Here is a 17,779-nt window from a genome sequence, read left to right as displayed (position 1 = left end):
CTATTTAAAAGTTGCCCACTAGGCTCGTCAAAATAAATAAAAATAATAATAAAAAATACAATATCTTATAACTGGCACTGACACACTTTCTTGAGGAAACAAAACAACCTTCCGTTTTCAATCGACTGACCTATAGCAAGTGGTTCGCCGGCGGACGACGGCGGACTAAAACGCTGCCTCGACACCGTCTAAACCCGGACACGTATGCGGTGCAACACCGGACCGACAACACATAGCTGACGTTGTCGAGAAAGTTAGCTAGCCGACGCTCATCTGTGTCGGACTCCGTGTAGATGTTGTTGCTTTTCCATCAGCTGATCGGCTTGTTTTTACCCAGAGTTCAAAAGTCACAAAAACCCCACAATGCATTATGGGAAATGAAGTATTTGGGAGATCGACATAAACCGTCATGTTAACGCTTTTAATTATATTTATAAACTATTGTGTTACTTATCTATACTCCTGTACTGCTTTATACATGTAGTTTGACATTAGCTAGCAGCTTAAACAAAATAAACGGCTATAATCACAACAAACTAACCGTTACCCATAATGCTTTGCGCCTTCCACCTGCTGTGTGTGTGTGTGGTGTGTTTAGCTTTATTTTTACGCGGCGTACATTGACGCTTGCAAAGAGACGGAGACAGCAACTTATATTAATAAACACCGCGTGAATATAGACGTATTATTACTAAGTGCATTAACAAGAGCCAACCCGAGACACCCGGTGGAAGTAAGTTAAACGAGCGAAGCTAACGTGAGAACTGACTTTGGCTGTAATTCCTTTACGTTACTTGTCCTGTGAATGACGTTATTCGGGGTTTTTTTAAACCGTCACGTCATCTTACATCCAACTGGATGAATTTAAGTAGCGTCGTATAAATGCGTGTGTTATTCCTCATCTTATAAAACACACCACATTCTCCCTTCGTATGACCTTGTCTCACCCCAGGAAGCTAACGGTTGTTCAATGCTAACCTGTCTTCGGTGTTAGCCGGCTAAAGCTAACTAGCTAGTTCGCGCTTCCTACTCCTCTTTACGTTTGTCGTTCGTTGCGTTCACGATGGAAGATGAGACGTTCACGGACATTGAGGGCAAAGCCATATCTCTGGACTGTCAGAGCCACTCGAGCCTTTGCAGGGAATTCACCGTCAGCGTCCCCAAAGTGTCCATCGGTAAGGTGATGGTGTACACCTGCTGCGTCTGGCTTTCGGCATACACCGTGTTCTTCTTCACGGAGGTAAGACACGTTATACTCCTAATAACACAGTCAAACCCTGAATCAATGTGGCCATATCGCTAAAAAAATATCCTTTTAAAGGTAGTATTACTGCAATAGAATACAAATCAGAAAGGAGTTCATTTCCATGTTCTTGATTTACCTGAACGCTTCTTTATTTTTGTTAAACTGTTGTTTTTTTCCCTCTTGTTGTACAGCACTTTGATGGAAAGCGCTTTATAAATAAACGTATTATTACATTTATTATTATTAAGTAGGTTTTCACATTCCTTGGTGTTCAGTGTGCACAATAATTTCAAATAATTAACAATAAGCAAAGTACTGCAGTCAAGAACCTAAACATAATTAAAATACTATAAATGAAAAAAAGCAGCCATATATACACAGAATTATAATAAAATGCACAGCTTTTCAGCTATTTCTAGAATAAACAGTATTTTTTACTTGCTTATATCATGTTATATATAAGCACCATACCTTTATTTTGCGAGAGCACCAATAGCAATATTGTCACATTGTTGATGTTGAGGGCTTCAATAACATGTATTGAATCATTTACCTTTTGTATATTGTCCACCTCCAATAGCAATAATAGCTGCCCTATGATTTTTTTTTCTTGTGTTAAACGAGACCCAGATACAAAATATTGATGATGTGCACATTTAAATGATCAGTTTCTCTCTCTCTCTGTCCCTCTCTTGCAGAACACAATCGTGCTGTCCAGTGCCATAATCGTCACCCTGGTTGGTATGATGCTTCACATCCACTTTGTGAAGGTAGACCACGAGTCCCTGCTCGTCATCGGCTCCTTGGGCATTCAGGTGTCCTCCAGCTACGCCTCGGGCCGCGAGACCACCTCGTTCATCGAGATGAGCAAGATCAAGGATATCGTCATCAATGAAGCGATTTACATGGTGAATGAGGACATTTCGGTCTAACGCTTGTGTTCAAATGAACATTATTCTTTGGTTATGTAAGTTTATTCTTTTGTGAGAATAGTGCATTGATGTCTAATGCTTTTATTTCAGCATCAAATCATCTACTACCTTTGTGTGCTGTTGAAGGACCCTTCAGAACCTAACGCGGTGTCAAGTGTTGTGCCGTTGTTTCAGGTAAGGAAACTTGCCTTTTGAAAGTTACTTTTGATGTTTTGCTTTTTGTTTACCACCTGCATGAAAGCTATGTGTTATACACATACGTATTTCTAATTAACCTAATTTTCTCTCATTCTTTCCAGAGTTCAAAGCCAAGGTTGAACTGCTTGGTGAAAGTTTACAAAAGCTGTCAGGAGATTCTTTCAAAGTGCTGATGACACACAAGTCATTCGGTATGCCTTTAATATTCCTTTAAGTTATTTTATATTCAATGGATGAAAGTAGAAAGAAGGTAGTTTTTTTTTCTTTTCTTTTGGTACATCTTGTTTTTATGAACGGTGTATATTTTCATGATTTCTCCCTTTTTTTTCAGCTGTATGAATGTGAATGTAAGCTGTTGAAACATTAGTTTAATCGTAACTTCATACTGTACTTTTTGTGTGTTTTTATAACTTGATTAACTTGCAACGTGCAAATAGCAGTGGTGTTAACCTGAAGAGCCAAACCCTTTTTTACTGACACCGTACTTATTTGTGCATTTATTTGTACAATGATTAATATGCAATGTATCGGACAAGCATCCTCACACTGTATTTTTGATTTAAAAATAAATACATTTTCTAAAACATAATCAAATGAATATTGTTGTTAAATTATTTGTAGAATTTCTTTGAGGACCTTTGCCTTCCTTCCCCAGTAGGGGGCAGCACCACACTTACACAAGCTGATATATTACTTTGTCAAACTTTTGGAAATCATGAATGAATGAATGAATACAGACAAGACTCTTCAGATGGACGATTACACCTCTTTGTTCAGCAATTACATCAGCAGCCTGCTTTTAAATCATCATGTATGTACACGGAACCATTTAGAAAAGGGTTCTTGAATAAACACTTTTTTTAAAATAAATAAATCCACACCTTTTGTCTACACAAGTATATTTTTAGTTGCTCATAACTACACACACCTTCAACTCTTGGGGGCGGTTGCTCACATTTACCTCAGTCGTTGCCTTACTTGAGACTTGATAAACCAGACTCAAGGTTACATCATGGACAGAATGACAACAATGACGTAGTGTGTAGGATCAGTAGGAATTGGGTAACTTGTTCTCTTGAAGTATATAACTAACCCGAAGTACGAGCTGAAAGTACTGTTAGTATCTTAACCTTCGTGTTAAATTGGAGTATTAATTATCCCAGTTGTTGCCCTGTCACTGTAACAGGTATGATGCAACTCAGATAAGAACTCACATTCTAAGAAGTGTATTTCTTTACACTTTTAATGTCAAAAGTAACTTTTGGATAACATTAAAATGAATAAGGAGCTATATATCCAATGCGTACTGTAAATGTCTATAGAAATATATAAGTGAGGACAATATAAGCATATGATTGGTCCACTAATCTTTAACAATGTGTTTGAAAGGTTACTAGGTCTCCATTGCCCACAGTTTAAAAGTTCAGTGCCCTCGTTTTCACCACCACTCGGCCCGTTTTTCCCCTCCAGCTCTTGTTTTTTTCCCATCCTTGCTAATGCTCTATGACCGTCTGTAGTTCCCGGTCAGACCCGCGTGTGAACTCAACGCTCCACAGGCCAACAAAACAAGCCGAAGGGTGTGATTTTCACGGGGCGAAGCGTTACGCCGCTGTGAAGAGTGGCCTTCTGACAGGATAATAGTCCCTCCTGGAGGTGCGAAACAGCCAGGAACCAGGCGGAGGATAAAACGTGGGAGTGGCCAGGGGTGACACCTCAGGGCTCCTAAATAGGCCCCATAAACCAGCAACCCCCCTTCGGTGTAAATCATAGGTACTGTGGAGGTTTGGCAGGCCAAAAGCACAGAGAGGCTTTCTTCAGCTATATAGGTGTGGACTGTTGATTACCTCAGTTTATAATAGTAATTATACATTTTCTATTGTGCTTCACCACCAGTAGTTCTGTATATTATGAAATCAAAATTTACAGAGTGATGAATAAATACTGCAAATTTTCATTTAAATGTGTAAAATTGGTCTGGGATCTCCATGGTGGATGTGTGAAATTGTCTTTTTGGCGGAGGGACCTCAGGGGTTTAGTGGGAGTGGAGGGGTCGGAGCCCTACTGGGATGGGGAGTTGCCCCTTTACCACCTGCAGTGCACAAACACACACTCCAACATTGCTACTACAAAATGTGTAAATGAAAAAACGCAAAAGGAAAAATGAGAAAAAACATAATACATAAAAAAAAAAAAAAAAGTGCAGAAGTTAAAATAGGAATGAATAACTAATTATAGGGATAGGATACAATATGAAATGGAACCTTCTCATCAAACTGTCACCAATAAAGCAAACCAGTTTTCCAAAAGGTCAAACTACGTCTTTTATTCTGAATTACAATCAATTGACATACATGTAAAGTTGACTAATAAATAATGCGGAGGCTTCTCATCTGGTGCAACCGAAGCCATTTTCATATAAAGCCATGATTCTATGCAGCGTCGTGTCTGTATTGTTATCCCTGCGTATTGAGTTCTTGGTTGACAGATGCGGAAGGAAGAAGGCGTCACGGTATTGTTTGAAACCTGTCACGTTATCCGCTCTAGCTACGCGTCCGTACAGGCAGGTGTAACTTGATGTCAGTTTGGATTTGAATCTCACAGAATCCCTCCCTGGTAACGTCTGAGAAGAGTTTTACCGGCCACTTTACTCTGCTTCTACTGCACACAGTGTTGTGGTAGTATAACTTCCTGTGGGGTATTTATTTGCATATTTACACCGCAAGCCAATTTCCCCATGTAGGTTTTTATAGACAAGTTGAAATGTTTGCTTTTGGGGCAGGTAACAATGTTAGGCTCCATATTAACTCAACTATAGAGCTTTAATGTTCTCTCTAATGCTGGAAATGTCACCTTTCTGTATGGACACGCTAATGCAGCCCACTACTGAAAGGGAAAGCAAACGATAGGGGACAAAATAATTAAATTAGAAAGTATAAAAATATAGTAAAAATACTAACAACCCACGAAAATTGACGGAAAACCAAATCTCTACAGAGTCCAGCTTCCTCACACTGAACTGTGTTCACATTCATGGCAACGGAAGTGCAGATAAGACTGAGCTGCAGGTTGAGGGATTAGCTTGGTTTGCTGGGTGGCATTGCAGAAACCGGTCTTGGCACAAAGGGACACTGATTAAACTCTGGATCCTTGTTGGTAACACGATCCACACTAAAGGTACAACGTCGGTGCTAAAGCCCGCCGTGGAAAAGAAGTCTAGCGTAAACCAAACGTGCAATTTGGACAGTTTTGAGATTGTGATCTAGTCTGAGGGTCATCGAGCTAAATGGGTATTTAAATGTGTAAATGACTCAATCACATGACTTGGACTCGAGTCAGACTTTAGATTTGACTTGATACAATTCAAAAAATACTTCCAACTTTAGCACCAATTGCTCGTTGCTTCACTTGGAGTAAAGCCTTTTTACTTGAAAGTTTCCCCAAAAGCCAAGAAATTAAAAACTGTCATTTATAGTGTGCTACAACTTTTTATTTTAATTTCCCAGATCCTTTGTGCCACAGTGAGGCTGTTTGACAAGGACTTTGAGGGGAGGGGGGGAAGTATTGTTATATATCCCTATACGTTGTAATCCATCAACTCTTTGACTGAAGCCGTTGTTTTGGACGTTTGCAACCAGTGTGATGTACAGCTTTCTTTCTTCAGGGCAAGACTTGCTCTTATTTACTCAAGGACGAGTTTCCTCCCTGGACAGGAAAGTCCGGTGCTGCCCTCCTTCCTTCGCTCCTCTCGCACGTAACAACGTTGAACCTGAACAAAATGTATTTACCCAAGCTTTTCATCACCTCCACCAGCCTGCGACTTTCAATGACACCTTCGATACCACTCAACGGCCCTTTGGCGGGTTGACGGCCGAGAATCCCGCCTTTTTCTTTTAAATCAGTCGGTTTAAATGCAAATTATCGAGGAGAGAGAAGAAAAAAAAACAATGAAAAAGAAACTCATCTGAGGCCACGCCCTCGCAGCGTCACCTGGTAGTCGTGAGGTAAGCGAAACGGAGTTCTCGTCGGACCAGCTGGCCGCCGATAAGAGAGCCGAGCCTGCTCTACAGGTCTGTCAGGGCAGCTCAGAGCTGCCTGCAAACACACATTCATGCTCTCTGTTTGCTCCCAGAGAATAGAGCCAAGCCATTGTAATGAGTATGAGCTGGTGTGTGTGTACGAATACTACGTAAATTGCCATATTCAAATCCTCTTGTAATATTGGAAATAAGTGATTTGATTGTCCGCCATTTCTTTATTGTGCTTTATTCATCCTCCCATATCATATATATCTGTGTGACGACAGCTCCTAGTTTTCTTGACTTCCACTGGTGCCACACTGTCTGTGACCAGAGGCAGACAAAATGTGGCTTGCATAAAAACTTTAAAGGCAGTAAGAGAAGAAAAAAAAAGTGCCATTAATAAACAAATGCGACTTTAAAGAGGGTGATTGTGCTGAAGAAGCAAACAATCATCCTGTAACTTGTCTTTTATGAATCATCCCAACAGCGAAGGCTCCCCTCAGACTAATGTAATGACGGGGATGATTCCATCACGTCTGATAATAGACAGGCATGCACAGATGTGTGTGGAGGATAAGTGCAGCACGCCTGCTCTGTTATCAGCTGCTGCAGAGATGTGGATTTTTAAGAGGTTGTGTGACTTGTGCTCCCCACGCGAAATGACATCACACGTAACAGGACGATGGCCCCGATGAGTCAGTGAGGATTATGTAGGATACATATGAATTTCTAAATGCACACACGTGGGTTGAGGAAGTCGTTTTTAAGTATATAGCTTGTGAATAAGGTGTGGTAGAAAGATGTATGAGACATGACGACGTGGAGGATTTGTGAAGCGTCACAGGTTTGGTATTTCGGAAAGGCCTTCGAGTCCTTCACACTTGGCATGCTTTATGTTGGGGGAGTCTCGAGTGCCAAAGGCAACGGATAAGATGGACCTTGTAGGTGAAAAAAGGTCTGGACACGTGTTGTTTTGCGATAATTCGTGATTCTGTGTGAAAACAATCTTATACATTCAAGTGAGGACAAGTGAAGCTCATCTGTTCATCTCAAGTTTAACAATAAAAATTTTATATTTTTGTGATTTGTTATCTCGGATTAACTTGGTGTTGACAGTGAAGGGCACGCTCTCTGGAAAATAACCGAAGAAGTTCGTCATGCAGGTATAAGCCCCGCCCACGGAAAATGGTCGGGGGGCCCCTGAAAAGGTCCAGCAAAACCGGCTATTTTTGACTAAAGCAACAATAAATAGAAAGTTGATTGTTGTTGTTTTGGTGCTCAAGCAGGAAGGCCATCTCTTTATCCTTCATTCTCAGGAAGCCAAGCGTCTCTATGATAAACATTCACAATCACAAAGGAAATAGAACATTGCTTCTGAATGCATGGCAAGGTTTAACAATATATGAAACTAACAGCGAAGGAGCGCTGCTGTGTTTTCAGGCTGCTGCATTCTCTGCAGCTCCAGCTTCTTCTTGTTTTCCCGAGGTAAACATTCGTGGTCCACAGGCCGGCTTCATGTCGTGTTGACATTTAATGAATTAGCGCTGTTTGCCTAATGTTGCAACACGAACACCGTGATCCGTGGAGCTGTGAGGCTCCTTACTCGAGCATCTTTTAGCATCTTTGGGGATGAAAAACCTACAAAAACATGAAAATCACAACCCATATCCTCTCATATCCACCTTATATCATCTACATATGGATGAACAGCTGGAAAAGGTGATTATTTATGGTATTCAGAAAATCTTGTATGACAAAAGCTACGTTCAGCTTCACTTATGTTCCTATTTCAGAGGGAATTACTTTTTACTTCACTACATTTGGCAGATACATCTAGTACTTTTGTTGTGGAATTAAGCCATTAAAGTTTTCCATTGCAAATCAACAATTTTGAACAATTTTCTGGATTTAAATTTAAAAAATGTCAAAATACTGTTAACTGTTAACTACCCAAGATGTTTAAAAGAAGTTAAAACCACCTATACCTGTGCGCGTTTGCTGTAGTGTAATGTAAGCACCATTAGCATCGTTAGCTACAAGCCGCCAACTCAGGCAATTGGAGGGCTCCCAATGTCACGTTAGCAAGAAATTTGGGAAATTCTCCTATTTGTTTTCTTGCCAAGAGTTGGATGAGAAGATTGATATGAAAGAATATATTATATAATATGAATCCGACAAGTAAGGGATCTGAATGCTTTCCCCCTTTCTGCCCCTACAGGCCAATAAAGGAAACTTCACTGTAAATGGAGCTGATACACGATTATATTCAGCGTTCACGAAGCTGTCTTGTGATATATTCCTAAATATGATTCATGTGAATGTGAACCTTTCTTTTTTTCTCTCCCTAACAGAGCCCCCTCCCCCTCCTCATGGACCTGCTCCTTCACGATGGCGGCAGGCTGAGCGAGCGCTGAGTAACCGGACAGCAACCAGTCACTCTCTACCCAACAAGTCCAGACTCACCTCGTCACTCTCTCAGGAACCCGACTGAAACACAGCTACCCGTTACACGACGTCATGTTGGGAAACCGAGCTGAACCGAAGCGTGAGTGTGAACCTCTTATGTGTCTGTCGATGCGGCGTTCATCCACACGCATGTCAGATAAAGGCTACGTGGGACAACATGTGTTGTATCGACTTGCATCGTGTCCTCACTTGCTTCACTGCCACCATGTGGGTTGTCTGGATGTCACAACAGCCCCCCCCCTCCCCCTCCACCAAAGCCACTGTGAGAACACCTCACCCCCTTGATTCCCAGACGTGGACACACCCAATGAACAGAATCCGCTACCAATGAAATCACACAAGTCACGTATGCAAATAGAGCTCTGGAGTCGCGGTTCAATATGGTTAACTGTCACTTTTGAAAACATAGTCGGATCTTTGTGTATCCGTCTTGGCTGCGGATTAAGATGGAGCTCGATAAACTGCAAAAGAAGGGAATTCGATGTCACTTCTCGAGGCATCTTTGAATTATAATTTACTGTATCCTTATTATGGAGATGCAATTACTCACATACAACATCTCATATGTAACCTGCCAATAACCCAGATACCCCAAATTTTTATTTAATCTTTACTTATTCCGATTTCTTTTGTCTTCTTACACAAACATATTATAATAATATATTTTTAAAAAATCATTCTGCTAATGTCTTTTATAGCTTCTCCTTTTAACTATTTTTGACCTTGATATATTTTTTTTATTTTAAATTAATTGCATTTTTTGTTTTACCTGCCCTGTAGCACTTTGAGATTGCTGAAATGTAAAGTTCAATACAAATAAAATGTATTATTATTATATGTTTTTTGAGAGATCGGTCCTGTTCCGGTTCGTTAAAAACATCAATGTGTGAAATCTGAATCACAGGATCACTCACAGATTATTCCTGCACTTCTGCCACAAAAGCAAACACAGTGGTTATTCAATCGATGCGTATCTCACACTTGATCATGATGACTAGCCGTGTCACTGCTCACCACCATAGACTCTTTTAATTCAAATCAGAAGGAAAGGCGTTACGACCCTCCATTCTGGAGAGATAACACGCTCGTCGACTGGTGATCTTCAGGAGAATGGGCCGGCGGATGTGTTCTGCATGAGAGGACAGTGCTTTTGATAAGATTAGTGAGTAAACCATCAGTCAGACACTCTCGTCTGTTGTTTTCTCATCATAGAAGGAAGCTTAACACTCAGTGATGTGATGATTTCTCAATAAACACACCGGCACTGAGTCATCCTGTGTGCAACAGTAATAAGCAGACATCACTATATCATCTTATAGAGTATGTTTTAAAGTAGTCTGTTTGATTAATAACATAATTACTTTTAATTTGCTGCATTAAAATCTCACGGCTAGCAGCTGTCTTGTTATAATTGTTGTTATTTCTTAAACACATGAGATGGAGTAGTAGTGCATGCTTTTCAAATTTATGTTCAAATTTCTTTATTGGAGGATTTCTTTATTGGAGGATAAACCTCACAAAACCAAACAAAAAAAAACAATAGAAACCAACAACACTGGACAAATAAAATACATAAATAAAGACCACAATGACAAAAAAAAATTGAAGAAAAATGACATACACACAATAGCTTTCAAAGATATATATAAATCATCCATAAAACCTAAAATAGTGTTGTACTGTTATAAACGAGTTGCTTGACCAGACATTTGCCATTGCTATGACAACAAGTGAAAGCTGCCACTAGCATCTTAGCCCAACCGCCTGATCAATAAACACCCATATAATGACAATTTGGCCTCATATAAATAAAACCAACAATCACATCATCACCCTAAGGCCCTTAACGAGGCGTCGTCACACGTTTTGATGTATTTATTAGAAAAAGAATTGCCAACCGGTACATTCATGGGACGTTAGCTAGCATAAATGCTGGTTGATCGCGTCATAATGAAGTAGCAAATTCACGATTTTCCTTCTCTGAATATTGCCCCCCTCTCGGCTCAGTTTCCCCCCTACAGTTCCCCAATACACCATTGTAGTTATCATGGCTGCATTCTCCCATTTAAAGCTATGCTAATATTAGCACTTGTATCAACACGGACGGTTGGTGCTGCACTGTTGTGTGTTTTCATGTGTATTTCCCTTTTTTTTAAGTGAATGAACTTATACTTGTCACAATATGATTGCAAATCCGTAAACGACACAAACACACACACACACACACACACACACACACACACACACACACACACACACACACACACACACACACAACTCTTTAAACTGTGGTGCTGTGTCCTTGGGTCATTGGCGACATAATGGGGCCCTGAGGAGCCCCCCCTCCCCTCCTTTTTTAAGTGCTAATGACCTCATCAGTCATCAGAGTGCGAAATGCACCCTTCAGTGGTCTCTTCTGAAAAAAAAAAAGCTGTGTCCAACCACTTTGATCAAGCATCACTGATGGTCACTCTGACGTCGTTATGCTCCCTGACGACTGCAGATAAACATGAAGGCAAACGTCGACGGCACACAAGGCGAGAGACAGCGTATCTGATCAGCGCCTCGAATGACCCGGGTGCCTATCAACGACGCTTAAAGATGAGCAAAGGCCTTGTTGGAGTGTTTACCTCCCTGTGTGTAACGTGACGGATCCACCGAGGAACACTGCAGTCTGTTCACTCTGTGGGACAGAAATAATCGTTGTTGCCTCCAGGCACAGTCAGGAAACTGGGACGATTTCTAACCGGCTTCGCTTTGACACCGAAACTGGCAGTTTATGTTTTGACAGAAATAATGGGAGTTTTTTTTTTTTTTTTCAAATCAACAGAACTGCAGTTAATGTGACTGACAGTTGGCTTTTGTTGTGCTAATGAACCTCGTGCTTGAATTACATGAGAAATGGAGGGAAAAGAAAATGACGTGCAATTAACATTTTAATAGTGTTAACAACAATAGCAGTATTAATTTGCTAATCAATAAAGGGCTAAATTAATTCATGATTTTATCATTTACGCCTGCAAATTCGATTTTGAACTTTGTCACACATTCAAGGTGAAAAATGACAATAACAACACAAATCACAAAATGAGAGTTTGTTGTTGTTTCTGCCTGTGTGAAAGAGACACTGTGCCAAGGCTTCCCCTAAAGCATGACTGTTCAAACTGCCAATTTGCCCTTTGGAGCAGCGCTAGTGGGCCAATGAGCTTTGTCCTCAGCCCGGCGGACCTGTCGGTGCACCTGCTGATTCCCTCCCAGGCCTCCTTGCCAATCTCCGAACTACAGTGAAACCCGGGGCGAGAGTGAAACTGGCTCGGAGCCAGAGGAAGAGCTGGTTGACTACTCCTGGTACAATCGCTGAGAGCTGGGGATTCTGGGAGCCTTGCGCGGAGATGAGAAAATAGAGATGACTAACCATGAGAAGAGACCGAGAGGAGGAGGAACCGTTCACTTAACTCCTGGGAACCTAAAACCTGTCCGACGCTTCTTGATTGCTCAATGAGTGTACCGCGGCTGCACACCCTGCATGCGTAAGTGTCTGTGGTTGCATCACGAGACAGTTTCTCCTAAATGAGAAGAAACTTGGAAAGCATCTTTTGACTTTTGAATGAAAAGTCATAAATAAGACATTTGAGTGGTTCCCAATAGGAGCTTCACGGCTGCTTCCATCACCCATCATGCTCAATCATGCATCAATCACAGACACACGCCGTGTAAACCTTTTGATTCGCAGTGATCACTTCAAAGTGTTTGCTAAACTCCTCCTGAGCCCCCTAAACAACCGAGGGCTTAAAGATGCAGCCTGTATACTTACCAAAGTAAGAGCATTAGCTATTTTACATATAGTGGCCTAATGATGGGGATTTCAAATGCTGATTTGATTTCGTTTAATTGGGAAATATATATATATATATATATATATTCTTCCTATGGACGCTTAATTAGCCATTCCGTCGTTAAAGTTGTCAAATGCATTCATGGCTGAATCTGGAGTTATTTTCCGTCCGAACGAGGCTGGACCTGCTGGGAGGCGGGGTTTAAAGGTTCCACCATGGATGCGTCAGTTCGCTAGAAGATCTGGGTAATTTCATCTGAATTGTATACTTTTTTTTTTTTTGCAACTTTCATAGAAAATCGTACCAAAGAAACACATGCAGCCACACGATCAGACGTCAACAACTTGATCTACACCAACTGATAAGGAGGTTGAATATGATATATAAATAAGATGAGCACTCTTGAAATGTTAATAATCTTTTGCTGCACAGTTAAAACAGTGTTTATGCAACTAGGTCAATTCAAGGTTGAACCTTTAAACTGTGATGAATGTTTGGCCTGGTGGATGCAATATTAATAAAACTACAACAATAAGACCAAAGTTGTATTTAACCGGTGTTGTGTTGAAATCTGTCCCCCTGGTTGAATAGAGCCTCCTTGCCATCCATGCTTGAGATTAAAGGGACGGTTCACCCCTAAATCCATATTTGCCTCTTACCTGCGGTGCTTTTTGAAAGTTTTGGTGCGAGTGGCCTCGTTTTTGGGGATATCGGCCCTAGAAATGTTGTTCTCTAGAACTGGCTTTGCCTGATTTTTTAAAAACTAAAACAGCTGCTGACCTGAAAACAATAAAATATACGTAGTCCTTCACTTGAAAGGTGCTAAAAAGGCTAACTGTGGAGAGTCCTTGTGTGTAATTTGATCCTTTTAATTAATTACAGCAGCTTTACACACTTTCATACTCTTGATGATTGATTGATCCTCTTGATATCCCTCCCTGGAAGAAGAACACTGGAACAAGCTCTCCAAAAAAAAAACCCACCACGGCCGGCCCAACCGGTCCCCGAGGGGTCAAATCAAGGTCCGTCCCTGCGACCTCTCCATACGAGGTCATCGGGCCGAGACAAAGTGTTGCCCCTCGATAACAGCCGTTCAAACAGAACCTGACACGGCGCCGCGTGATGGACGGCGCCGCTGACTAACGGCAAACAGATTGCCGATGCGTGTTGCTTTCTCTCCCGTTGCTCACCTGTGACTCATCCAGCCTGACCCGAACAAATGTGCTGCAGCCCACCAGTGTGTTGTTACCCCCCCCCCCCCCCCCCCCCTCTGTTCTGTCTTCATATCGCTGAGTCATGTTTGCCAGAAAACAAAAATCAGTCCACGTTTTTAACAGTCACACCTTCCACACTTTGTGATGTTTCATAAACACTGCAGCCACTCCATTGTTGTGATAAAACAACACAGCGCTACTGTTTCTTCATCAGTGAAGTTGACTCAATCACACCCCCCCTCTTCTCATGCCTCTGGCCCTTTTTGAAACCAGCCATCAGTCACAGCGTGGCGTTGCCAAACCCCATTGGCGGTCATGTGGATTGCATTAGAATTGGTCCAGCCGAGGAGGCACAGCCGGGGGGCCAGAGGTCACTTATCATATCCTTGCACTGAGATGACGGTTCAGGAAAAGTACCCGGAGTGCCGATGAGGATTATGCAGACCCCCCCTCCCCTGCAGAGACCAGATCTCCCAGGCGACTCTTTTTTTTTTTTTTTAAAGAAAAGAAACTCTTCCCCTGCATGCAAAGCAGTCGCTGCCATCAGACTAGCGATCGGTCAAGCCGTCCTAAAAATACACATCACACGGGAGCTATAATTTCCACTTCATTTATTTGCATCACATCGCTCCCACGTGTAAAGAGAAGACACGCAGGTCAGAGGAGGAGATGGTAAAAAAAAAAAAAAAAAGGAGTGACGGCGGTACAAAATGTAACAAATCATAACGTGGAGTACATTAATGCGATTGATAATCCATGCCTTATAACATTTCATATACATGACAAAAATGGGCCTGTTTTAACAAACAGAATAACACATACATTAAACTGACTTCCACAAGAAGTATAATAAAGAGAGAAACTTGTGTATTCACCAGATATAATTACACTGGAGTGCAAAGTATGACTTTTCTTTAGCACACACATCACAGACAGAATGCTTTTTAAGGTGGGGGGGGGGGGGGGGGGGGTGTATTACCTCACACTTAGATTCAAGGAGAGGCTGTTAGCCTCTAACTCTGTACACACGGGGGCTTTTGAGGAGATAAGGAGTGTATTCAGCTTGTAAACAAAAGAGAAGGCGAATTAAAAATGCCGGGGTCGACGGTGGAGGTGGGAGGGTCCGCGGGGTTGGAAGTCAAGACTCCTGCAGTGCTCGCTTTTTACAGATGCAGATTGATGGGAGACGGGTGGGGGGGTGGGGGGGGGGTTACCACTCCCACGCATCCTTTCACCTTGAAGAGGAGCTTTTCAACCTAGTTCCTGTGCCGTGAAGACACGGGAAACACATTAGTTCCAACGCATGTTAAAAATCAGATTACAATCAAACTTTACTTGAAGTTGAGGGGGGGAAAAAAAACACAGAGCCAGAGGGGGGAGCGTTCACACACGGGTAGCAACGCTTGCAAACCTGAACTCGCATATAAATAGTCTGACGCAGCAAGGACACAACAGAGAAGAAGAAGTGTCCGACGTCCCCATTTGCTGAAAAACACCCAGCCCCACAGGTCACGTTCTGTTTCCCTGCAGCTGCATGGCGGCGACACACCATGCAAATCCGCCATATTTACATGACGGCCTGCGCCTTCCTCTGCCTGCATGTTGATGTGTGCCTTCAAAGTCTCAATCCACTGCCCTTCCTCTCTCTCTCGCCGGTGCACATGAAAGAATACAACACACTTTGATTTTTAATGCGTAACATGTGTTCCTCCCCCCCCACACCCCCCCTCTTCCCGTTGACCTGGAACACTCCACATCTGCATATAATGTAAACAACACTGCCGTCCACGGGTCTCTCTCTGCTGGAGCGCGACCCACAATCCTCTCTGCTGCAGATGTTAGTTCCTCGATGCTCACTGTTCTCGCACCATTTGGCATCCCAGAGTCAAACAAGCCCGGGGAAGGATGCTTGGCTGCCACAGATCAAGAGCTGTGACCATAACAAGTGAACGATTTCAATAAATTAGAAAGTTTTGTCCAAGTTTTGTTTGAGTTCAGATGAAGCAGAAGAACTTCTTCCAGCTGCACCTGGAGAAGGCTTTCGTGCGTCTGTCTGAAAACCTCCTCTTCTTGGACTTGCGGGTTTTGCTCTTTATGGCGGCGAAGATGGCCGCGTCGAACGCCTCCTTCAAGTTCTTTTGCGTGAGCGACGAGCACTCCACGTAGTCCGCCGCCCTGATCTTCTCCGCCATGCTCCGGGCCCGGGGGCTCAGGATGGGCTTGACGTGAGACCGGTCCAGGTTGATGAGGACGTTGACGTCCAGCAACAGGTCCGACTGAGTCCCGACGAGGACGATGGGCGAGGACGGGTTGTGGGCCCGGATCTCGGGGACCCACTTCTTGGTGATGTTGTGGAAGGAGGTGGGGTTGACCATGCTGAAGCACAGGAGGAAAACGTCCGTGTGGGCGTAGGACAGAGCCCTGAATTCATCAAACTCCTCCTGGAGACGGAAAAGCACAGGTTAGCGTCAATCAAACTGTGAGCAGATGTGATGGAGAAACGAGAGAAAGAGTGACTCACTAAAGTGTGAGGAAACGTTAATAACTGAGGCTGAAATCACCTCACTGAGTCACATGTGGGATGAAGCAAGGAATTGACATTAAAAAGTACATTAGTCTATATTAATGATGGGGATTTTAAGTTAATACATTTAGGAATACAACCCCCCTCCTCAAATAAAATTAACATGGTTGCATTTGTCTACATAATAAACAAACAGTCGACTTGTCTTACCTGTCCAGCAGTGTCCAGAAGCTGAACTCGAACCGGAGCGCCTTCTACTTGGACCTGACCTGTTGAAAACCAGCAACATGAATCCGTCAGTTATCAATTTGAATAATTAGCTTATTGCAAATACAGAAACAGCAAAATCACACACATGAAACACAAATGCAAAACAATAACAAGCTTAAGTAAAACCCTTTAAATAATCTGGTGTCAGAGAAAACACTGACATTCATGCAAGTGAATGCAATACTCTTAATAAAACTAGTGACTTATTATATTCACATTTGCACTATTTCTATACAGAAATCGCTGCTAAAATGCACGGACTGTAAAAACATTGTTCTTTTGAACATATATTTATATACTTTATAACTTTCGTTATGAAATATTTTCCATCTGTGTGGAGGGAAACTGCAAAATAAGAATTTCTGAACTATTTGAACTGTTTCTTCTGTGTCTGACAATACAAATCTTTAATTGATTATTGTCATAAATAAATAATGTATATCCAGGTGTGATCACTGACCGGAGAAGACGTCGAAGCCGGTCTGCTGGTATTCTGTCGGGTATCCGTTTGAGGTGTAGCTGACGATCATACTGGTCTTCCCGACGGCTCCGTCTCCGACCAGCATACAGCTGATGACGCCGGGCTCCAGCTCATCCTCCCGGGTCAGCCCGCAAGCGGAAGGGACTCGGGACTCGTGGTAGAAGTAATCCATTTGAGGTGGCATGTCAAACTTTGAACGCTGACTCTTCCCCGCTGATCGCCGGCGAGACTGAATGCTGAGAGTCTGTCTGCTAGACTCGTCTGTCACGTAATGACGCCCGGCTGCCCCATCCAGTTCTGAGTGACGGTCCACACGTGTGGGGCGGGACGGGTTTTTAGGGGAAGTTTGTGCTCAGACAGGTTGGGATTTGCATAGACACTCCCACCGAGAAAAGATCGATTTTTTTTTTGCCACTGATATAGCAAGGATCTGTAATGCCATGTTTATACACATTGAAATAAAAAAAAAAACATAATTTACAATCAATAATAAAACATAATATTGCACTAAAACAATACTAATGCATGAAAAAGTATTTGGTTTATGATATTTGTATGCAACTTAATGCATTGCAAGGATCTGTAATGCCATG

General features: G+C 42.3%; 2 protein-coding genes and 1 long non-coding RNA gene across 3 annotated transcripts in view; 2 read left to right on the top strand and 1 right to left on the bottom strand.

The window, feature by feature from the left end:
- The first annotated feature begins 424 nt into the window (after positions 1-424).
- On the top strand, positions 425-12,013 carry LOC311026549. Its single transcript, XR_014598497.1, has 3 exons — positions 425-733; positions 8,794-8,940; positions 11,365-12,013. It is a non-coding gene; the product is annotated as an uncharacterized lncRNA (long non-coding RNA).
- Positions 657-2,902, top strand: pigh (phosphatidylinositol glycan anchor biosynthesis, class H). Its single transcript, XM_084030176.1, has 4 exons — positions 657-1,240; positions 1,945-2,154; positions 2,269-2,352; positions 2,478-2,902. The coding sequence occupies exons 1-4, from the start codon at positions 1,064-1,066 to the stop codon at positions 2,547-2,549; spliced, it is 543 nt and encodes a 180-aa protein (XP_083886302.1). The 5' UTR covers positions 657-1,063; the 3' UTR covers positions 2,550-2,902.
- Positions 12,014-14,505: 2,492 nt separating the features above from the next.
- The window catches only part of rhov (ras homolog family member V), a 142,498-nt gene continuing 139,224 nt past the window's right edge, over positions 14,506-17,779 (bottom strand). The window contains exons 2-4 of the mRNA XM_084031336.1: positions 17,166-17,373; positions 16,646-16,704; positions 14,506-16,352 (exon numbers count right to left, since the gene is read on the bottom strand). Coding sequence (XP_083887462.1) covers positions 15,906-16,352; positions 16,646-16,704; positions 17,166-17,370 — 711 coding nt within the window. The 5' untranslated portion in view covers positions 17,371-17,373 and the 3' untranslated portion in view covers positions 14,506-15,905. The remainder of the gene's footprint in view (positions 16,353-16,645; positions 16,705-17,165; positions 17,374-17,779) is intronic.

Source organism: Eutrigla gurnardus, assembly GCF_963514095.1.
Source record: "Eutrigla gurnardus genome assembly, chromosome: 16".
NCBI classification, from domain to species: Eukaryota; Metazoa; Chordata; class Actinopteri; order Perciformes; family Triglidae; genus Eutrigla; species Eutrigla gurnardus.
Note: the sequence above shows the minus strand (reverse complement) of the source record. Positions and strands in the feature narration are given on the sequence as shown.

Coding starts and splice junctions, on each gene's coding strand:
- pigh (XM_084030176.1), top strand. CDS start 1,064: ATGGAAGATGAGACGTTCACGGACATTGAGGGCAAAGCCATATCTCTG. Junction 1,241..1,944: donor CCGTGTTCTTCTTCACGGAG/GTAAGACACGTT, acceptor CCTCTCTTGCAG/AACACAATCGTGCTGTCCAG. Junction 2,353..2,477: donor GTGTTGTGCCGTTGTTTCAG/GTAAGGAAACTT, acceptor CATTCTTTCCAG/AGTTCAAAGCCAAGGTTGAA.